This window comes from Arachis duranensis, chromosome 5 (genome assembly GCF_000817695.3).
Source record: "Arachis duranensis cultivar V14167 chromosome 5, aradu.V14167.gnm2.J7QH, whole genome shotgun sequence".
Lineage (NCBI taxonomy): Eukaryota > Viridiplantae > Streptophyta > Magnoliopsida > Fabales > Fabaceae > Arachis > Arachis duranensis.
In genome coordinates this window covers 6,311,386-6,334,369 of record NC_029776.3, presented here as the reverse complement: position 1 = coordinate 6,334,369, position 22,984 = coordinate 6,311,386, and the positions used below count along the sequence as shown (strand labels likewise).

The 22,984-nt window shown below is 32.6% G+C and overlaps 3 protein-coding genes across 8 annotated transcripts; 1 reads left to right on the top strand and 2 right to left on the bottom strand.

The window, feature by feature from the left end:
* Window positions 1–974: 974 nt before the first annotated feature.
* LOC107487648 (telomere repeat-binding factor 2) lies at window positions 975–5,522 on the bottom strand. Of its 3 annotated transcripts, none has more exons than XM_016108324.3 (7): window positions 5,255–5,522; window positions 4,498–4,777; window positions 4,081–4,292; window positions 3,492–3,603; window positions 2,823–2,906; window positions 1,613–1,962; window positions 975–1,238 (listed from the first exon to the last, which is right to left on the bottom strand). In XM_016108324.3, coding segments are annotated over exons 2-7 (909 nt in total). In that variant the 5' UTR covers window positions 4,648–4,777; window positions 5,255–5,522; the 3' UTR covers window positions 975–1,237. The 3 variants fall into 3 exon arrangements, with proteins under 3 accessions (XP_015963810.1, XP_015963811.1, XP_015963812.1); XM_016108325.3 differs by having other exon boundaries at window positions 3,492–3,600; window positions 5,255–5,521; XM_016108326.3 differs by having other exon boundaries at window positions 3,492–3,582; window positions 5,255–5,521.
* A 993-nt stretch (window positions 5,523–6,515) lies between these two features.
* Window positions 6,516–9,287, top strand: LOC107487647 (NADH dehydrogenase [ubiquinone] iron-sulfur protein 4, mitochondrial). Its single transcript, XM_016108323.3, has 5 exons — window positions 6,516–6,801; window positions 7,324–7,412; window positions 7,863–7,992; window positions 8,402–8,431; window positions 8,895–9,287. Exons 1-5 carry the CDS (start codon window positions 6,640–6,642, stop codon window positions 8,958–8,960), a joined length of 477 nt encoding a protein of 158 aa, XP_015963809.1. The 5' UTR covers window positions 6,516–6,639; the 3' UTR covers window positions 8,961–9,287.
* A 213-nt stretch (window positions 9,288–9,500) lies between these two features.
* Window positions 9,501–17,281, bottom strand: LOC107487646 (probable amino-acid acetyltransferase NAGS2, chloroplastic). 4 transcript variants are annotated; one of them, XM_016108318.3, is made up of 10 exons: window positions 16,773–17,281; window positions 14,409–14,496; window positions 13,830–14,038; window positions 13,561–13,712; window positions 12,412–12,835; window positions 11,693–11,790; window positions 10,916–11,123; window positions 10,655–10,814; window positions 10,149–10,221; window positions 9,501–10,026 (listed from the first exon to the last, which is right to left on the bottom strand). In XM_016108318.3, the coding sequence occupies exons 1-10, from the start codon at window positions 17,142–17,144 to the stop codon at window positions 9,873–9,875; spliced, it is 1,938 nt and encodes a 645-aa protein (XP_015963804.1). In that variant the 5' UTR covers window positions 17,145–17,281; the 3' UTR covers window positions 9,501–9,872. The 4 variants fall into 4 exon arrangements, with proteins under 4 accessions (XP_015963804.1, XP_015963806.1, XP_015963805.1 ...); XM_016108320.3 differs by having other exon boundaries at window positions 9,505–10,026; window positions 10,916–11,027; window positions 16,773–17,278; XM_016108319.3 differs by lacking the exon at window positions 16,773–17,281 and adding an exon at window positions 14,634–15,164 and having other exon boundaries at window positions 9,508–10,026.
* Window positions 17,282–22,984: the final 5,703 nt, after the last annotated feature.

The following is a 22,984-nucleotide window of genomic DNA, read 5'->3' as shown; positions in this document are numbered from 1 at the left end:
TTATTTATTCTCTGTGAAATGTAAATCCTAACATTTGATTATCATATTTTTTTTTTCCTAAAGTTAGGAGTGAGACTTAAACCCGAAACCTTTAAGTGAGGATGGAGAAACTATATCATTTGAACTATAGCTCGTTGTTATTTTCATTTAATCTTAATTTTTCCTCCAGATATATACTTATATATTCTCTTCAAAACATAATTTTTTACTGTCATCATTCAACACTAGTACATACTTCCAATGCTCTAATGGCAACACACCTCCATTAACTATGTACATTTTTTTTCCATATTTGATGATCATATTTTACTTTAAAATGATTTATAATAAAATTTCAAAAGTCAATTCTTTTATTTTTGTCAATGACTTGTTCACCCATCATAACGTATATATGTATATGATAATCTACATATAATGTAACTAAATTTATCAATATAACAGAAATTATACATCATTATTTTTTGTTTTATTCGATACGTTTTTGCGTTATAACATTTGTCATATACTCATTTATTTAATTTTAATTATATTATCATCTAAATAATTTTCTTTTTACATGTTTTCAATAACTTTCTCTTGTTTATCAAAATTCTCTAAAATAAAAAAATTAGTAGAATAAAAAAATAATAGTCTAATCTCTTGAATTAAAATAATAAAATCACACATAATAAAATTATAAATTTATTAGTGGTTAACATTTTATTTTATCTCTTTATAATTTTCTTTATAATTTTCGTCACTTTAGAATATCTTTTTTCAGACTTACATATATAGCTGGCTGAAATGGTGCACCATGCCCAACGATCTAACCAGCAAGTTGCATTCGCATTATCTACTTCCAAAAAAAAAAACAAGCTCTCTCAACATCATCATTAATTGATGTATAATTTTGACTAACCTAACAAATATGTGAACATAATAATCAAATGTAGCAACAACTTACAACAAGGATCCGCGTAAGTATGTCACTGGAATTATACTAGTAAAACTGTAAAACATGTATTCTTTCATTTACCATATGAAGATGTCAATCATGGCCTTACACATACACTCAATAACTACCATTTTATCGCATTCCTCCCTCTGTACCTACCCTCATTAATCATTATCCAGGGAAAATAATAATTATAATAAACAATAAACTTGTGTACAGGAGGAATTAGATACATGCAGGAAGCTGTAACCATGATTTCAAGCCAATATACTGCTCATTTCAACCATGTCGGAGTTATCACCATCTGCATACATTGGCAAATATAAAATCTGGTTAGCTAAAAGGACTAACACAAGCCAATTAATGGAGGCATCAGAACAACATGACACTAATTTGATCTTGTGACAACCCTTCATTAGCATTAATCAGCAAAACTTGTGTCTTTTTACAAGAGAATGAGTTTGGCATGCAGTTACACGGTGAACAGTGTTGAGTATATCAATGAGACAAGTGAGGGTGTGTCGAGTTTCATTCCAGAGTTGAAAAGAATTTTATCAAAGACTTAGACCCATGTTATTCTGCGGGAAAAAAGCAGCAGACTAGAGATTTGCTTATAGTCCAACAAAGTAATCAACAAACATCACAGTTGCTGACATCAATTATTGGAAAGAGAGATACCAGATATGAAGCGCTTTGCATTTTAGTGCTTTCATTGCTGCTTTTGCAAATACCCGTGCAGCCTCTGCTTCCGCTTCTGCAGCTTCTGCCTCCCTAGCTGCTGCCTCAGCCTCAGCAATGGCAACTTCAGCTTCTGCAACTGCTTTTGCAGCTGCAGCCGCTGCCTCTTGAGCTGTCACACCTTTCATTTTTGATAGCTCTGCATCAATTTGGGATTTTGAAAGGAGGCTGACATCAGTCTTCTCTGATTTGGGGGAATCTTTTGGCCTTCCTTCCAAAAGTAACAAGGAAGAGCCTCTTCTCTTCTCAGAGATTGTTGAATTTCCTGTAATTCTGTACTTATGCTTTACCTGTGATCATACTATATTCAGGATCTGATACAACAATTCTTTTCCCACAAAGTGGGGTTGGCTACATGGATCAAAATCCCATTGCATCCTACCATCAATCATATCTATAAAGACATTAAAATTTAAGTACAATTTAATAGTATCATCAATGAATTTTCTTCATCTTCCATTACCCTACCTACTGAGTTACCTTCCATTAGATCTAGTATCCTAATTGGAGCTTCGACAGGTCTTCTCATCACATGACTAAACCAACAATAAGTGCAACTTCAACTTTCTACTGTATTCATTTCTAATTATATCTTATTTTGTGTGATCACTCATTTATTGTAATATTCTCATTCAACAATATTAATCATATTGTCTGGTTAATTTTTACTGTCAACATTCAGTCTCATACAACGTAGGCTCTGATCTATAAAGTAAAATTTTCCGTTGAGCTTTAATAGATACTTTAACAAAGGATGTCCAAGGTAGTCTATTCCAACTGATCAAGTATTTTAATTACATGCCCATTATTCATCTTACAAAATATTGGTTTATTAAATAAGAAATATGAACTGAAATAGAATTTTCACTATGTAGCTCAACTGTCACAAGAGAATATGTCTCTGCTTGCATCTGTACATATAATGAATTAATTTCTCTGTGACAAATTATTCTTAGTTATTAATTGCATTAACAAAAAACATGTTATTAGCATAACATGGTCAAGTAAATGATCCAAGAATCACAGATTAATACTGCCTTATTTGTTATTACAAAGGTCTGCACAAGCAGGGATGCTGCTTCTTGGCCACCTTTGTTCCAATGCCAAGCTCAATGCACCTAGCTACTACATGAACTAAGAGTGAAGTTACCTTCATTAACTTGCCACTTGCTACCATATGCTTCAGTTTTGCTGACAGTAACTTTCTGAGGTTTGGAGGACATGAGTATTGATCCTAAGATGCGAAAATTTCCAGAATTACTTTTGAATGAAATGGTACAGACAAGAAAAAACAATAAATAGTATATTATGATTGGTTAACTAAACTTTGGGAACCATAAAGGTTATAGATTACCAAATTAACAGCTCGTTAAGGCTTAGCAATCAAATGTTTTAATGGAAAAGAAAAAGGTTGGGAGAAACTCAGCAGACAGGAATTTAGGAGCTGCAGGTAATTAATAACAATATATTATGGAACTATCAGAGAAACATCACCAAACATGGAATTTTAGAAACTCATCACCAAAGCATATTGGTATGCGCGTACATATCTATTACATATTGATAATATATCATTTGATATAAAATGAAAAAATTTGAAGGGATATTATTTGATTGAAGTGGAATAAACGAGAATAAAATATGGTATACTTCTAGATGTAAACCAATTCATGAGAAAATAATTTGAAAAAGAAAGGTCTACTAAATCAGCAATTAGGTTAACTTTGTGGTGTTCAAGTTCACAAGCACTAACATTTTGAAGCCACATGTTTCTTGAAAAGTTTAGATTCTACAATGATAAATGGAAGTACAATTATACCTCTATGTAAGCAGCAATGGCAGCCCGGTCAGAACCTTTTGGCTCTTTTAACTTGATAATGGACTCTAGTATGAGAGTATCCAACCTGCCACTGTCAAAATGCATATTGCTGCTGTCATTAAAAAGTATATCACATTACATTATGTTTCAGCACTTTCAACATTTTAGCAAAATCACCACAAACATAATCAGTGGTTATCATCAGAATATAAAGATTAACCAGCTATGTCAAATTGCAATTGGAACATCTGACAATTAAATCATATAATTTATCGTTGCCATGCTTAAATAAGAGATGACATAAAATTCAATAAAGTAATGATGAATCAAAGTATTGGATACCCAGCTAAATGAAAATAGCAGCAACTGCTTGCAACTTGGTCTTCTTTTTATCCATTTAAATTCTTAGTATACCAGCACATTACTTATGAAATTTTAGAAGTAATTAATCATCTGCAAGGGACCTTATTTTACAATTATAATATGTTTATCCATATGCAATTAAATAACAAGATCACATCCAAAGCAACCAAGCATCATCTTCTTTTAAGTGTAAATGCCAGAGAAATTTAATAAGAAGTTCTGTAACCTTGATATGTGTTCTTTTGAATTAGCAGATTGTGATGCTCCACCAGAAATTGCCAGAGGCTTATAATCAGCAACTTCATCCCGTTGAACTACAGTACTTATGGCCATGTGGTTACAGTCAATTTTGGGAATTGGTAGGTTCTTTTTTAGGGCAAGCTTTGCTTTCTGCCTGGATCCCCATATTGCTGTCACATTTATATTCCTCCATTTGTCCTGTTCACAGTTCAAAGCATTCATAAAAATACACCTGAGCATGCCTCAGATTAGACAATTTTAGCAAAGTAAATGACACTGAAATTATTTCTTATGATTCAATAGACTAATGGTCATTGACAAGTGCACCTTTCAAATCAGACATAATAATAAGACTCCCTATTTAACACTTCCCACAACATGCTTGGCCCTTGACATAATATACCTTGAGATCTACATTTGATCGCATGCGCAGAATGGCACTAAACTCTGGGTCTGTAAGTATTGTGCGCCATTTTCCAGCCCCATGTTTGACTACTCCAGCTTTGAGCGCTGCTTCTTCTTCTGCAGTCCATTTCTGCTTAGGTGCACCCATTACAAGAACTCAACAGCACTTTCCGAGAAGTGTAATCTTTGATTTTAACTCTGAAGGAAGAAATCAAAATTGGGTGCAGCTGTTTTCAGCATGTCCATCCTCAAACAAGAAAAATCTGATAGTTATGGACCTACAAACAACGTTATAAGACAAGTAGTAAGCACATGATCCTTCAAATAACTCAATAGATTAGGCCTTTAAAATGGTAACATAAAACTACAAATATGGACACACAAATTGTTATAACTACATGCCAATTGATAACCTTGATGATAAACAATCAATTACAACTCATATTATCAGTGTGGAATTATCAGAAGAATACTGTATCATCTCAAATTGAAACCACATGATGCTATCTTCTCATTTCTAAAATTCATTATGCAGATAAATGTTCAATTTTGGCAGTTTGAATTAAAAAAAGCACAATGACAACGATGTATCAAGAAAAGAAAAAGAAGAACCACCATAAAAAAATGCTCTTCAGCTCAAACATGCATAAACACATAAATATGTGCACATTTAGTAAAATTTCAAGAAAAAAAAATATAAAAGAGGAAAATAATCAGTAAATCACCGATACGTAACTAGCATAAAGTTCACTGACCTTGCAAGAAAAATAGCATTAATTGTAACAGCTTTAATTGAGAAAAATTGGGACGAAATTGAAGGAAGAATCGGCGAACTAAGGTGCAACGCACGAGAGAATCACCGGGTGCTTGTGAGATTTGGGGAAAAAATCGAATGTTTTTACGTCCAAAGAATCGAATTTGACACCAAATGTTTCAAGACGAAGTTGAGAAGAACGAGATGTACCAGAAAAAAAAAGAAATACCCTTTATATTTTGTGTGTTCTTTTCAGAGAGGGAAAAGAATAAACGAAAACCAGAACAAGAAAAAGACTTGGAGCTCAATATTTTTGGAATTGCTCAAATAGTCCTTTTCACTTTGTGAAATTCCATTATGGGATTGGAGTCCAATGCGAAAGCAGAACAAAAAAATACTGACAAATATTTATCGTATTAACTATTCAGAGTGATTTGAATTTTGAAAGTGAACCAAATTATACCTTATTTATATACCTTTTTTATATGAACAAATTAGAAATTATTTTTAAATATGTTAATTATTATGTATCCATTTAAGACAGGGTGATAATTCTTGATTCTTCAATGAATCAAAGAATGTTTAAAATAAATGGTCGAGTTTAAAACTTTTTTAGTATATAAAATAACTTTATAATAGTTATTATTTTTATATATTGTACAAGAAAATAGCTTCATAAATATTAGAAAATTAATAAACAAATAAATAAATACAAAATAAATATATTAAAAAATTATTCTCTTATATTTTTAATTAATAATATTAATATATTTCATAAGACACAAAATAGATAAATTCTTAAATATATTATTTTACATCTTTTTAAAAAAATCAGACATTATATTAATTAAATATTTTTTATAATAAAATAAGTCATATAATATGTTCTTATTAAATCAAATCCTCTATTTTTTTTCATAGAAGCTTTGTTATATCCGCATTAATTTCTACAATAATTAATGATAAAAACTAATTTAGAATTGTTGTTCATATAAAATTAATAATTAAAAATTATTAAATTATAATTTAATCAAATTTATTAAGTTATCTAAAAATTCTCAACTATTCATAAATATCCACCCATGAGTCTTCACCCGATATTATTTATGAATTTGATTGAATTTTTAAAGTTCGATTAAATTAATAAATCATAGTGGTACAGAACCTGGTTTCGAGAAGCTTCCATTACCCCAGGCGGTGAACCAGGAAATACCCAAAATTGGAGGGTCCATTCTTCAAATATGAAGAAGTGGGAGGGCTAGAATACGTAAATTCACGCCAAACGGTAAATCCCACACGGGTGCGAATTTTGTGTTGATTTCGCAACTCTCTTTTTCGCAGAGAATCAAACAAAAATCGAAGTAACTGAGGAGACAGCACCGAAGAATGGCATACTCTGTGCAACGTGCGGCGAGCCATGGCCGTGGCCTACGCACCGTTTTGGGAGGCGCATTGCGTCCATTCTCCTCCGACGCGTTGGTGGAGAAGCCCAAACCAGGCGAGATCGGATTGGTTTCCGGTATTCCCGACGATCACCTTCGTCGTAGGGTATTCTTCTCTATTCCATTCTTAACCTAATCTTATTGGGTGCAATTATTCATGTACCACGCATAATCGCAGCTTTGGTAATTTCAGAATGAATACCCTCTTTCTTTTCTTTCTTCCCCCGTTTTATGCTATGCAGATTTAACCTAGAGATTCTTGGTTATCTCGTCAAGGTTCATAAGTGCCTTATTTCAGCTGTCATTGGATCACCGCATTGAATTGGAAGATTTTTTTTACTGTGTTCGAACCATTGTAATTGATGGTGGTTGTCTATTAAATGATCCTAGGTTGAACAAAGATTTTAATTTTAGCTTGCGATATAGCGGCGTTTTCACTTGCATAGTATTAGCATGATAGTGTATTGGCTTTTAGCTTAATTTGCTTGAGGCCATATTTGTGAGGCGAATGTCGAACTTGAAAGTTTTAAAAATATGGAAACATCAATAGATATTCCTTCTCTCTCTGTTTCTTGCAAGCAACTGAAATTCAATTAGTCACATGCCTTATAGCTGTAATGTGGTGCAGGTTGTAATTTACTCTCCTGCTAGAACTGCTACTCAACAAGGATCTGGGAAGGTTGGAAGGTGGAAGATTAACTTTTTGTCAACCCAAAAGTGCGTTTTCTTTTTATCTCATTGCTTGTTCATTATTTATTATTTTTCAAAACGTGGGTCATATATTTATTTTTCTTCTTTAACTTTCCTTCGACATAGTCTGTCAGGTAGCAAGCCTGGATTTTGATTTCTGAATACTCATCAGATATATATCCTTCAAATATTTTCACAAATTTCTGATAAAGCTTATGTTGTCGTTGGCATTTCCTTCCCCATGGCAATTTGCAAAGATGTTCATATGAAACGTATTTCAGTTCACTGATGTTGTTGGACATCCTTGAATAACACTAGTTATTGATTAACTTTGAGTTTGATGGATTACTACCAATCTTGCCATATGATGCTGAATATAAATCTTTCCAACGTTATTATCACTTGATTAATCAATGGTCCTTTCCTAATTACTAATGATGTCTCATAGACCGGTCATTATCAATAATGTGTTTATAGGTGGGAGAATCCGTTGATGGGCTGGACATCAACTGGAGACCCCTATGCCCATGTTGGCGATTCTGCCCTGTATTTTGATAATGAAGAATCAGCCAAGGAATTTGCTGAGAGACATGGCTGGGAGTATGTGGTATGTGTAAATACAATTTTTGGGTGACTTTTGTATCTTTGGCTTCTGAGTTTTGCCTTCAGGATGTTACTTGTTATGGTTTATACATGTGATTATCAAGATACGCTAGCATATTGTGTATGAAATATTAATTCATAAATTCTTACTAATGCATTTTAATTTTTAAGTCAGAAGAACTAGTATCTCTTGTTTTTCATATGATTGTAATTTTGTTATTTGATATATGGCATACATTTATATGATTCCATTAGAATAAGATCTTTTGATATTTATGTTATTTCAAGAATTGTGTTACTAATCAGGTAAATCCACCTGTTTAATATTTGATGCGTCGGTTATTCCTTGAGCTGTGCTCCTTTTTTCCCTTCAAAAGAAAGTGTAATTAACAAAATCTATGTACTTGATGCAGGTCAAGAAGCCACACACACCATTGTTGAAGGTTTGAGGTTCTTTGACCATTTGTGTTTATGACTACCAATTTTCATTTAGTGTTCCTTTCACTGCTTTTATTTGTGCTTGGTGTTTGTCACGTTGGTGGTTCCTGCTAATTTTACTATCTGATTATCATCAACTATTCTCCTTGGTTTTCTTCAACATACCAGCACTAGTAAATGAATGTGTTGGGTTTGATATGCGAAGAACTTCAAAATAGTCCTGTTAAGCGCAGTACCTTTTAGCCTTTTAGTGTTTACCAAAAGTAAGTTATAAATTATAATTTTTAAAAAATAACATATTTCCTAAGGCAAACAAGTTGATTTTCCTTACAAAAATTCGAAGAAAAAATGTAGAAAGAGGTGCTTCTTTTTTAGGAGAGGTCTTTCATTTATAATGTGGTAAAATTTATTGGAAAATGCATGTGCACTACATAAAACAGCTCTTTTAACGATCACTGGTGCTTGCAGGTTAAAGCATATGCAGACAATTTCAAGTGGAAAGGTCTACCCACCAAACCTGATTCGGAGCAGTAATTTATTGGCTCTTGTTCGTGCCTAGTCCTGTTACTATTTACGGGTTCTCTGTTAACGAGCTCCCATGTCAAGCAAGATGTTTTCTCTCTCGCGTATTTTCTTGGAAAAGAAATTTTAAACATGAATTCCTTATAAAAATAAATGACTGGTCTTCCATTACTTTAGCTTACCTCTCTGATTTGCCTCCCTCGATGCTGTAATGAACTAATGTCGGCAATCTGGAACTGATTGTTGTGTCATTCGTAGTGATCCCCATTAACTTCCTCTTGACATCATTTGATATTGGAACTGGAATACCATCCGTCCATTGCTAGGGTTCACAGTCAATGTCTCCGAAATTCAAAGTTTACAAGTACACATTATCAATCGTGCAGAAGGAGCGTATTCATCCATGCTTCTAGTTTTTATATATTTGCTCGTGATATTCATCAGTTAATCTTGGTAATCGAATTGCACTATCCTTTCAACTTTTGCCCAATTTTGTATTTAATTGAACCATTGGTCATGACATATGCATTGATTTAATTTCTTTATCCTGAGAGAAAACGTAGGACAATATATTTGGTCGAAGAATCAAAACATCTTCCAAATTGGATTGCGACCTTAGAAACGGTTTTACCCAATAACCGCATGCGTTTACGTAAGCAAATCTAAACCACGCTGGAAGGCTGATACTAATTGCGTTTAGTTGAATTCTGGCTTCTGGGTAATACGGGATTTAAGGCTAAATTAGGGTTATTGAATATAAATAATTAAATATTAAATACTAACAGTGAATATCAATGGAAAACTAAGGGATACATGGAGAAGACCTGTTACATATACTGAATTTCCATCTACCATACGATATAGATTATTACTAATTATTATTATCTAGTAAGTGCCTAACATCTTGCAGGAAAAGAAAGTGGGCTAATTTGCAGTAATTTTTCCTACAGTTATTCCGCTTGTATTTGGTAGAAGCTTCTTCATATAATACTTGGAATTGCGAGACAGATTGATCATTTTCCTTCGCCTTTCGGGAATAGCATCGATTGAACACTCTGAAAATCCACGCCTCACAAACCTATCAGCAAGTTGGGAATACTGTTATTTAGAAAGGGTGCCATGAAAATAGTACAGCAATAAACCAAAACAACTACTATACACAATAATCAATTTAGGAACTCTATTGGAGAAGGTACTTACCAATCTGCCGTCCGAGTAGTAAGTAGGAAAAGCTTATTCAATCCAAGCGATGATGCTTTTTTCTCGATATAATCTGCATTGTATTTCATCATATAATCAAATACATAGTTCTTTTTTTAAGGAAAGAATTCAACACAACAAAGAAAAGAACTCAAACAACACGTACTCAACTCCTACTTTGCCATCAACGACCATCAACTAAGAACAGTTGCTCAAAAGCATCTTCTTAACACAAACGTTTAAAACTTGTACTTAATAAAAATATTGTATCTGAAGGAGTTAATTACCTGTACCTATCAGTCTATCACTAATATTGATAATACAATCAATATGGAGTTTCCAGCCAAACATCAAATGTGAAATAATCATGAATATATATAATATATAGTCGTAGTCCTAATTTAAGTTTATTATTATTATTATAATATCAAATATGATCTTTATATAGTGAATGGTCATCTATCAAGCTTCAAGCTAAATCATCAACCATAGAAGAAATAGCATACCAAGCACTTTGTCTCCTTGTCCTTGGCCTCGACAATCAGGAGATACTGCAATAGCTGCTACCTCGCCACACTTCTCCTCAAAGTAAGGAAAAAGTGCAGCACAAGCAATTATTTGACCTTCTCTTTCAACGACAACGAAGGAATCCAGCGCTTTTAGTAGCTAGAACCAGGAAATAGTAAAAATGAAGATTTTATATAAAATTACTACTAGACCATGTAAACTATGATCACCACAAATGGCACAAGTGCAACTATGCAAACCTCTTCATCAGTCCGCTTCACTAATATGCCAGATGCCTCCAAAGGCTGAATGATTTGTTTTATTCCAGCAAGATCCGTTATCTGTGCCATCCGAGTGCCTTCGTATAGGTCACTGCAAATTGTAAATGACGGATAGGAAAATGAAAAACGTCTTTCAAGTAAAACATCACGAATAATCTGCCGCGCTGATGCAGATAGTATATTGCAACTGCAAGGAATGTAGGAAATTCCATGAATGTCAGAATTTGGCATTCATTGAATTTTGGGTTTAGACACAAATGAAAAGAAAATATACTTCAAACATGTAATGTTTTCCTAGTGGTATGGTCTGTAACTTACGAAACACAACAAGCAAGGTGCTCTAGTCTTTACACTGATGAGGTCAATTTTTAACTTGTTTTAATTAATCATTCAGTCTTTTTTTATAGCCAATGGTTGCATAAGATTGTGGACAGATGGAGTTCAAATCCAGCCCACATATTTACAGCCTTACTGCCTTGGACAACAAGAATCTCAACAAACCCTAAAACCCTATGCTGACCATGTTATTAGAAAAAGCCTCTATCTTACCGATTTGACCCTATGCAGACAGCAGTAAGAAATCAACTGGTATGCCAACTATTCTTGAACCATGGCTATAACAGTTGAAATATAACTCAAGGATATAATTGAATTTAAAAGCACCAAAACCGAAAGTCCATTTCTGTAACCAAATATTCTACAAAGTTCACAATCATAGCAAACTGTTTTCTGGAAAGAACAGCAAAAACTGCTTACCTAGCTACCATTGTTCCCATGCCATCTCTTTTAAACAATTCCAACAACAAAACTCCACCAATAGTGCCATCCAACAAGTGAACTCTTTGAACACCACCCTGAAAAATGGCAGACACTACTATAAGCAACATACGTCTGAAACATGTATCAAATGAGATTTGAAAGCATAGCCATTATTTCAACCAGAAACTTCTCAAAGAAATTCAAATTCCAGTTATCCACTATATGATAGAAATATTTGTAGATAAAAAGCTATACGGTTCTTCATGACAGTATGGTAGAAGAAACAGATGAAGACCATCTGTATGTTGGTCTTGTCGGGATTTTGAAAATGTTTTTGTTCTCACAAATGCTCATGAATAACAATTGTAAAATCAAATATCTCGTTAAGATAATGACATTTTTTAGAGAATGTTTCAGAAATATGATGTTAACACCAAATTATGTCTTTCAAGAGAAATTATACTTGGAAACAGTCCGATGTTGGAAATAGTCACTTAAGCCCATATATTGAGAAATTAGTCATTTTGCAAATATTCAAAGGCTATATAGAGTGTAGATTTTAGGAGAGAGAGGGAGAGATGAACATTTGTGTCAAACAATGCTTGAAATAAACTAAAACATTCAGACCTTAGGTTACTCAAGATGTAATGTATAGACTTAAATAAGCACAACTACTGTGCTCAATATAGAAAGACAGAGGTGCATTATGGACTCACTCTGCAAACAAAAGCTGCAGCAGCCAATTCTGACAGGTAACCATTCATTCGACTAAGTCGCTCTTGACCTCCAATAGCAAAACCTTGCTCCCCAAACCCTAGACCATTTCCATTGTCAAAACCAACACCATTATGAAAGGTTGCATTATTCAACCCAGTAAAAGGTTTGCCATTGGTTGAAGATTGGGCTGTCCCATTAATATTGCTATGCTCGAAAGAGTTGAAACCTTCAACGTCAACAGCTTTCACATAGTTAGCAGCTATTTCACTTTGCTCTGCCCGTTTACGAATTAACATGTCTGCTTCTTGAACAGGCAAGAAACGAATTAGGCGTCCACTCTCATCGAGTATTGGACCATCTATAATGCATATTAGCTTGTCTGCTCCAATAGCCAAGGCACAAGCTGTTGCAACTTCGTAGGTGCTATAGACAATAAAAGAGAGAGAAAAAAAAGTTAATAAATATAAGCATTTGTCAGACTCTTAATTGAATAAAAGGGCAACATAATAAGTCCAGCAGCTCTAATATTCATACAAGAAAAAGAAGCAGGTGATTTACACATGGATTCTGTTACCCACTTCTCTTTATGTTTTCTTTCTCTATAGGATGATCGGATCAAATCCAACAAAAAGAAAGAAGAACACATTGGCACCGGTGGAAGTCCAAAAGAAATGGCATCACTAAAATCTATGTATTGGTACATAATCAATATTTTTTTCTTTCACAAATCTCAAGTAACGAGGTACTACCAATCAAACTATTTCACCAACTAATGAACTGAATGACAATATATCTTATTCTTTCTCCTAAGCAGCAGATTATTGCAAATTCTTTTAGTTCTATACTCTGATGAGCCCGTTTGTTCAGATCTATTCCTATGTCCAATTCTTAAAAGATAACCGTAAAAAAATGTTTTGCACAATATTGATAAAAGAAGTCTGGTTGAACGTATAAAATAAAGGCATAAAACATTGAGCATCAGTCTCTGCAACAAGTACGCATAATATAGCATAAGATTGATACTCAAAAAAACATGAAAAACCAGAAATTACCCAGAAAAAAAGCTGTTATAAAGACGGCATATATATTAGCATGCAATTGTCAAAAGCCAGTTGAAGAAAGTAATCATCAGAAACTCTAAAGCATACTTGCAATTTAGTACTTCTCCAGAGCTGGAGTAGCCCAAGTTGCTTAAAATAACTACACAACCACCATCAAGCCTCTCACGCATGCGAGATGCATCTACCTTTTTAACTTCCCCGGTTGCCCCAAAATCAATTCCATTGACAACCCCTCTTCTCTGCCAAAAGGAATAAATACAAAAATAAAAAGACTCTCTAACATAGTGATAACAGAAAGAGAGGATCAATTTCAAATGATCATTGCTACTTTGAAAAGTAAGCCACAAAATTCAAACCTTGGCTGCAAGAAAGTTACCACTGGCAACACTGACACCAACTTCGTGCCAACGACTATTGTCACCATGCCTGCGGATGTTGCAGATGGCGGGTCCAGGTGAAAGCTTTGCTTCTAACAGCAGCCTTATTTTCCCAGCCGCCTCCATTGCAGCAGCTAGAGATTCATCATCAGTTATTCTATACCTACCAACGTACTTAGGCTCACTCCCTACAAACACAAGAAGATCAGTATTCAGTAGCCGTGGAACCATGCTCAAAATAACAACCTTTTTTTTTACCTATTTTGCTCAGAGAAAGTCTAGGGGGCCAGCAGATTTTGTGGTTTTTAGCCATCAATGATGTTTTTAATGGTGTGAGATTGCATCTAATGGTGTAGAATCACCCAATTTTCTTTTGATGGTTAAGTGCTGGCCAGAATTTAACAAAAGTGCTGGCAACCTAGCACTCCTCGCTTGCTTATTGAGGAAAAAACAAGAGAGGGTTTTGGCAAGTAACATATATTTTCACAGTATCCCATGATTATTATGCGTGCATTTAGATAACATGTGCTTTAACCAAATAACTATATTGTGACTAACCTCTCTCATACAAAAGCTGATCAATTTGAGCATGGGTCCCTGGTACAAGAACAAACCGGATTCCAAGGTGATGAAGAAAAGCTATATCCTGCAAACAGACACACAATGTTTAAATGATGCCCAGCTTCAATTCATTGACCCAAACATGATGACAGCAAAAAAACAAACATCTCATGTGCATGAGTTAACACCACCAGAACACACACACAGAAAAACTCATCGTGCCTTGATAACGGGATCCAGGAAAGGACTATCAACGATTTCGCCGGAAATAATGACAACAAATGTGCCACCGCGATATGCCCACAAGTAAGGCCATGCTTCCCGGAACCACCGCACGAATTGCTTGTCCTCCTCATAGTTGTAGCTCTCGTCCTCCGCACTCCCATTCACTCCTTCGTCTTTGAGCACACGGCATTTCGGTGAGATTGTTATTCCTCTCTCTCGGTTACCGGCCACCAAGGAGAGAGGATTTGTGAGGTTTGTGTGTGGGTGGGAAATGAAAGAGAAGTGGTGATAGAAAGAGCGTGTGTGTTTGGTAGGGTTTGGTAGGGATATGCAGCAGGTGGAGTTGTACAAGGAAGCCGCCATTGAAGAGATTCAAACACCAAATTGTACTTTGCAGTTGGTGAAACAGGTTGAGAGCCACCGTTGGTTTGGAACACACAACGGTGAACGAAGAAAGGGTTAATCTGTAATAATCATAAAAACTGGGGATAAAAAGGTATTTTAACCATTATAGTACTCATTCTCTCCGAATAATTTGTGTTTGACTTTTTTTTGTAGTCCTCTTCTACGACTTATTGGGTTTTTTACTTTTTTTAGCTTAAAAAAGTAGGAAGAAACTTGGTAAGAGACCAAGAGATTTTCTCTTATAAATAAAAATATTTAAACTCTAAGGAATCTCAGAAATTAATCAGATCACAATTTATCATCTTTTTCACTGTTTATTTTTTGTAGATAATGATAAAAGAACACCAAGGTTTCTTCCTGTATTCAAAAAATTTAGCCCTTTTTCACTTTTTCTTTTAATGATAAAAAAATAACAAATGCTGTTTTTTTTTTAAAATTTCTTCATTTTTTCTTGTAAAATAACAAGTTAGAAACACTCAAAATAAATCCAAATAGACCCTTGTTCCCTTCTACTACGAATTCTTGCAACTCACAATGTTTTGTGCGTCCCGCATACAGACAAATATTAATGAGAACATGAAACTACGAGCGACACATGTTTCCCTGTCTCTCTCAATTAGTCAATTCTGATTTCTTCCCTCATCTTTATCATCACCGTGGAGCAAAGTTTAACGGCGTAAGCTGAGTCAGAAACAAAAAAGGCTGGGAAAGAAATTGGTTTTAATTTATGAAGATAACATTTTGGTGTTTGCTTTAAAAATTATTATAAAAAATAAATTAAGCACAATTGGCCTAAAATTTTATTAGAACTATGAAATCCAGCCATACACATAACACGAATGCTATAATACAAACACAAATACGCGACAATTTCGAAAACTCACGAAGCCAAAATTAGGATATGATATACGTAACATTTATAAAACCCACAAATACTGTTATAAAATGTGTGTTTTAAACAAAGAAAGAAACGTGGTAAACCTAAACTTAAAATATTAGTATAAGCATTATAATAAAGTATAAACTACTACAATTAAAAGTAGTTAAAAGTAATAAAAGTATGAAACAGTATGACATCTATCAAATTAAGAAGAAATCATACGCTGCGACTGTTACTATATGAGGAATCGATGATGAGGCCCATGGCTTCATCAATCATCAATTCAATACAAATGAATAATCCGAATACAGTCATTGCCTAGGTGGCATTACCAATGGTCTCCACAAAAAACAACCTTCCCCGGTTCCCCCTCCCTTCATCAAATCATTCCTTTTTGCCCATCAGGACTCCAGTAACCACCATAATGGTAAGACCAAACAAATCTTCTTATCTATTTATTTATTTTTCTTGTTTATTTTTCTTAATGGTAGTGGAAAAGCATAAGGTTTTTCCAAACAAATTGGTTCTTCATTATTTTTTTCCCTTAAAATATGTATTTTAGGAACTTCAACTACTCACCTACATCAAACCATTTGGTATCTGCTATGTTCCTATCGAAATATGCTCCGCAACTCCCAAGTCCCAATAGTCCCACGATTCTGGCTTCTACTTTCATAATTTTTTTTTAAAAAAAAACACACATACACACACACAAAAAAATGGAGCTTGAAATTTCTGGGTTAAAATTTAAATTTGCGGAAGAAAGAAGAGAGTCCAGATATTCATTAGAAACCCTGGAGAAATTAAATGAATAAAATGATGAAAAACAGAGTGTGTAGTGTAGTGTGTACCTTGAGAATGGGGTCCAAGTATGGACTATCAACAATTTCTGCGGAGATGACAAGAACGAAGACGCTCTCCCTATGAACAGATATGTAAGGCTGTGCTTCACGGAGAACCTTCACGAACTGTTCGTCTCCTACTTCTTCTTCTTTCTCCTCTCTTCTTCTTCCCTCTCCACAACCGCACCCTCTCACAAACCACTCTGCTTTCTTTTTCCTCTTCTCCAGCATGTACCCCAACCCCAACCTGCTGCCCGTTGTTGAACCCGGATTCCAGAAGCGGTAGCACGTGGGGACACGTGACACTGATGACGACCATGTTTCCGGTGGCTGCCATAATCGAACAGAGATGGGTGGTTTCGAACTGCTAGCCGCAGCCATAGATATATGTATGTGTTAGGTGAATGGTTTATTTAACGGTGATTTTAGGAGCGATATGCATGTATATGTAATTTTATATATAAAACTGAGATTTGTAGCTACGAGGAGGCCTTTTATAGGACCAGGGATGCCGCCGGCAATTCACCACTTACGCGGCGAAACGCTAGCATTCGATGTAGACGTTAATAATTAGTATTTATTGCCCTCACATATAAATACTATTACTAATTAATTTTTTTGGATATTGGATAAAAATGAGTGTAATCCTTTAATATTGGAAATTATGGTGTTTTACAAAATTATGGGGGCTATAGAATTCGTAGAGTGCGAATTGTCAGATTAATGTTTTTTTAATTTATAAAGACAATACACAGACTGCGTATTGTATTATTTTAATATTAAATTACAATACGCAGACTGCGTATTGTATTATTTTAATATTAAATTACAATACACAGTCTGCGTATTGTAAATACACAATCTGCGTATTGTCAGTACAATACGTGTTCTGCGTATTGTGCTTACACAGAGCAGCGCCCCCATAACACTGTAAAACTCTATTTTTTACAACATTAATGTAAAACTCTCTCCACTCTTCCATATTAAAATAAAAAATCCACAAATGGCAAGCTTTAAAAAATACCAACAATCTATATAAAATGGTGAATACTATCCAATCCCCTCTAAAATAACATGTAAATTACCCTTCATTATGTGTCACATTGTAATTGGTTCTTATCTTAATCATAGTTGAGTGATTTTATAATTTATTATTCTTAAAATATTAAAGCTCCACTTCCATTCATTGAAGTACATTCCACTCCTCCATTCTTTGTTTATCACTTCATCACCTAGATTTGGTCCTTCCAAGCACTGTCGCGTTCGTGACAAGAAGCGCTAACGTCATCGCCATGCCCTCCTACACAATCTCTCTTCCCAGTATAGTATAGTCAGTGCCTCTTTTTCGCGTGAATCACTGCTTACCCACATAATTAATGGTTAATTTGGTTATTAAATAATAAATTACTAATAAATTAAAAATTAAAAGAATAAAAATACTATAAAAAATACGATAAAAAAGTTAGATTTTATCATTTTAGATTTGTATTATTAATTTAATATTATAGTTATTTTTTAAATAATTTATGTCTGATAAAATATATGTTTACTTGTTTAGAGTAGAGATTTTATTATTATATTTATATGTTCATGATTTTAATTATACTTTTAAGTACTTTGAATAGAATTTTTTTATATTATATTTTACATATGAATATATGTTCCATCATGTAATTAAATAAAGATATATTTTTTAATGAAACAAATTTAATAACCAAACTAACCATTAATTATGTTGGTAAAGAGTGATCCACGGCAGAAAGAGGGATCGAGTGGGAGGACAAGAGATTGCGATGACGTCAACGCTGGCTATACTGGAAAGAACGGGGATGTTACGGGCGATGGAAATTCAACAACATCGTTAAGGGATGATACACTGAAAAAAAGATTGCGTGAGAGGGCAGTAGATCACAACTACGTCGGCGCTGGTTAAGGTGAATCCGGAGAGTTCAGGTGCATGGTCACATCTCGAAACGGAAGGTCAACAAAGTATCGAGTCTCAATATGAAGCAAGTGGTGGCAAGCCACTACATCTACTAAGAGAAACTCGTGTCTCAGATAATATAATGCATATGCCATGTGGATCATTTAGTCACAATTCATCAATATCATCATTACCCTTATTCATATATAAATATGAAATACATGTCTAAAATAAATAAAACCGACAAAAATAATTCTTTATTTCTCATTAGTACTCCCATTTTATCCATTTTATTTATTTTAGCCATGTATTTCGTATTTATCTCTTAAATATCTATACAATTTATATTTGTATTTAAAAATTTTAATATTAAAATATTATTTTTAAATTATTTTTTAAACTGTTATATTAATTTCTTCTTTAAGATAATACAAAAAATAATTTTTCATAAAAATAATTTGTTTAATTATTAATTAAATAATAAAGTACTAATAAATTAAAAATTAAAAAATAAAAATACTATTAAAAATACGGTAAAAAAGTTGAATTTTATTATTTTAAATTTCTGTTATTAATTTTAATAATATATTTATTTTTTAAATAATATATGTATGATAAAAAAATATGTTTATTTGTTTGGAGTACAAATTTTATTATTATATTTGTATATTCATAATTTTAATTATACTTTTAAATACTTTGAATAGATTTATTTTATTATATTATATTTTACATATAAATATATGTTCCGTCACGTAATTAAATAAAGATATATTTTTTTAATAAAAAAATTTAATAACTAAAATTAACCATTAATTATATGGATAAGCAGTGATACATGACAAAAAGAAGCGCTGACTATACTGAGAAGGACAAGTTATGGGGGACGGAATTCAACGACGTGACTAAGGGATGATGCACTAAAGAAAGAAATAGAGGTTATGTGGGAAGGCAGTAGATGGCGATGACGTTGGTGCTTCTTGTCACGAACGCAACGGTGCTTGAAAGGACCGAATCTAGGTGATGAAGTGATGAACAAAAAATGGAGGAGTGGAATGTGCTTCAATTAACGGGAGTGGAGTTTTGATATTTTAAGAATAATAAATTATAAAATAACCTAACTATGGTTAAGATAAGGACCAATTACAATGTGACACATAATGAAGGGTAACTTACATGTTATTTTAGAGGGGTTGGATAGCATTCACCATATAAAATATATAAATATTTATATACAAAATTACAAATATATCATAATTAATTTTTTATATGAACATAGTAATTTTAAATCAATAATAAGAAGAACAGAGTTGTTCAATACATATATGATATAACATAAAAAATAAATAGAGCAACATAAATAAAAAATAAGAGAAAGTATAGGGAGCCAAAGGAGTATTTGTACAATGTGTACAATAGGGGTTTAGGAATATTCGATTTAGTAGGATATTTATTATTTCCGGTATCCGAATGGTTATTCTAAATAGTATGAGTGTATTATGTTTGAGAAATTAGTAGTATTTTATCATGAATGTTCATTTTTTAACTCATATTGAAATAAATAAATAACTCGTTATACACATTGTACAAATACTCCATTGGCTCTATAGCGACATTCAAAAAAAATATATTCTTTTGTCATATAGTATTTTACCTCTTCTTTCTAAAACAAAAATCAAAATTTATTAAAAATTAATGTATTTAGGCCCAATTTGGGTAAATAACTTAAATAAGTTCTTTTGGAAAAAGAACTTAAAACATAGTGACTTTTATTAACAGCAGCTTATAAATAAGTTATTTTGTATTTGTATTTTTAGTTATGAAAGTACTTATTTTAAAGTTGTAGGTTTGGATAAATAACTCAAAAAATAATTTTTTTAAAGAAGAGAATGAATATTAAAATAACGATAATAACAAATACGTTCTAATATTAAATGTTAATTTTACATAACCAAATCACTAATATTGTGTATGATATGGTAGGTAAAAATAAAAAATAAATATAAAATGTGTGTCAATGTATATTTTGTTGTTGTTTTCTATTTTTTTTTACTCCTATTAGAACTCTCTTCTTCTTTATTGAGGTCAGGAACTTCCTATAATTAGCTATGAAAATAATAGCAAGCTATAAAATCACATATAAAAAAATAAAATTAAAATTGAAAACTGAAATTTCATACCACAGTTAAATACAAATTTAATAATAAAAAATAGAGTGATAAAATGATAAAAAAATACTTAGAAGGAATATATTTGTTCAAATGCGTCTGAAAATGGTGGTGGATACTTTCATCAGATGAATCATTACGTGAAAATGGTGATACTTGGAACATTGCGTGAGAATGATGGTGGAATTATGGTGGAAGTCCAGTACTTCTAGCAGATCTTGTTTTGAAATTAATTTTTTTTAAAGTAAGTGGTAGAATGACTTAAGAAGTCATATATTTTCACTTCTTCAAAAAACTGCAAATTAATTTTTTAGGAAGTTAAAAATTTTTTTTTAAAATGGTGTCAAACAGACAGTGGTGATTTTTCATAATTCAAAAGTAAAAAAAAAATAGCTTCTGCTACTTCCCAAACGGACTCTAATCTATTTACTTTGTCTAAATACATTAATATTTTAATAAATTTAAAAATTAAAAAATAGTTAACAAAAAATATTAAACAGTAGTACAGAAATATTTATTTTGATAATTCATAAAAATTGAATTCATAAATATAAATACTACATAAATTTATTAGGTTCAAAATTAATTGTAAAAAATCATATGTAATTATTTTATATAAAATTAATAATTAAAAAATATTAGATAATAATTTAATTAAATATATTAAATTATTTAATAATATTTAATTATTTTTTTATACGAAGATAATTACATATCAATTTCCATAAAAATTAATAGGGTATTGTTGTAATATTTTTTAATAACAGTATTCCCAACTCACTGACAGGTTTGTGAGGCGTGGATTTTCAGTGTGTTGAATCGATGCTATTCCCGAAAGGCGAAGGAAAATGATCAACCTGTCTCGCAATTGTTAAGTATTATATGAAGAATCTTCTACTAAATACAAGCGGAATAACTGTAGTAAAAATTACTTCAAATTAGCCCACTTTCTTTTCCTGCACTTACTAGATAATAATAATAATAATAATAATAATAATAATAATAATAATCTATATGTAACAGGTCTTCTCCATGTATCCCTTAGTTTTCCATTGATATTTACTGTTAGTATTTAATATTTATATTCGATAACCCTAATTTCTGCCATCCAGTCTCAATTTCGATAACCCTATGGCAAAATTGATGGATTTTACGGGAGCAGTGACAGTGGTGGGCGCCACCAAAGTGCACCGTTTGTCCGTTTGTTGTATATTTGCGTGATTCTGTGTTGTACTTTTATCTTGTTTTGCTGTGTTGTCTGGATCCTAGACTCCTAGTAATGTCATAAGAACCCGTTCTTGAAATCACTACTTGGTAAGTTGGTAGTTGGTGGTGGTGATGTCTTACCGTGGTTGGTGAGAAACTACAGAAGCAGGAACACAGTAAAAAAATGTAAACAACTAGAGGAGCCATATGATTTTTTTTTGTTTTGGTATTTCGTAAGAATTAAAAAAAAGGATAAATGTAGAAAATTGTTTAAAATAAGACAAATTAGACTTAGGAATCGATATGTTCAAATTTTGAAAAAGTCAATTACTAAAATATATTCTCAAATTTTTAAGGATTTAAATGTCCATGAGTCAAAAGATAAAGATTCTATTTGTCCTTCTCTCAAAGAAGATTTTGTTTCCATTTAAAAAATTGAAGACGGAAAAATATACTATATATTTATATATATTTAAGAATGAGTGTTATTTGAATACTTCAAACAATCTAGGAGTAAAAAATTTAGATAAAAAGGTTATTTTTTGAAAACGTATATCACATCAAAATCTAAGAATAATAAAATAACTTTTTTTGTAAAGAGGACTCACTCTCTTTGAGAAGGATATCACTAGAAGAAGCCAAACTACAATGTTTTTAACGAAAAAATGGTGTTATCCTTCTTCCATTTCTTTGCCTATTTGAAAAAGGATTCCACAAAAGAGTCATAGGCTAAGTTTGAGGCATGGTTAGCCACCCGTTCAAGTTAGAGACATGCTTCAGCACCATCGTGATATTTGTAGCATTATTGGAGCATAGGATTGGAATCAAACATAGAAATTGATAGGTGGGATCGTCAATGGAATCAGACATGAAAATTGATAGGTGGGAACGTCCACTCAACTTTGCCAAAATTAAGAGAGGAC

What these genes read in the sequence shown, in the direction of transcription:
- LOC107487648 (XM_016108324.3), bottom strand. Translation starts at nt 4,647, where the DNA reads ATGGGTGCACCTAAGCAGAAATGGACTGCAGAAGAAGAAGCAGCGCTC. An exon ending in TCAAAAGAACACATATCAAG is followed by an intron (nt 3,604 to 4,080) that starts GTTACAGAACTT and finishes TTTTAATGACAG; the next exon opens with CAGCAATATGCATTTTGACA. An exon ending in CAAGTGGCAAGTTAATGAAG is followed by an intron (nt 1,963 to 2,822) that starts GTAACTTCACTC and finishes GTATGATCACAG; the next exon opens with GTAAAGCATAAGTACAGAAT.
- LOC107487647 (XM_016108323.3), top strand. Translation starts at nt 6,640, where the DNA reads ATGGCATACTCTGTGCAACGTGCGGCGAGCCATGGCCGTGGCCTACGC. An exon ending in AACTTTTTGTCAACCCAAAA is followed by an intron (nt 7,413 to 7,862) that starts GTGCGTTTTCTT and finishes ATGTGTTTATAG; the next exon opens with GTGGGAGAATCCGTTGATGG. An exon ending in CACACACACCATTGTTGAAG is followed by an intron (nt 8,432 to 8,894) that starts GTTTGAGGTTCT and finishes TGGTGCTTGCAG; the next exon opens with GTTAAAGCATATGCAGACAA.
- LOC107487646 (XM_016108318.3), bottom strand. Translation starts at nt 17,144, where the DNA reads ATGGCTGCGGCTAGCAGTTCGAAACCACCCATCTCTGTTCGATTATGG. An exon ending in GGAGAAGTACTAAATTGCAA is followed by an intron (nt 12,836 to 13,560) that starts GTATGCTTTAGA and finishes TATTGTCTATAG; the next exon opens with CACCTACGAAGTTGCAACAG. An exon ending in ATGGGAACAATGGTAGCTAG is followed by an intron (nt 11,124 to 11,692) that starts GTAAGCAGTTTT and finishes CATTCCTTGCAG; the next exon opens with TTGCAATATACTATCTGCAT.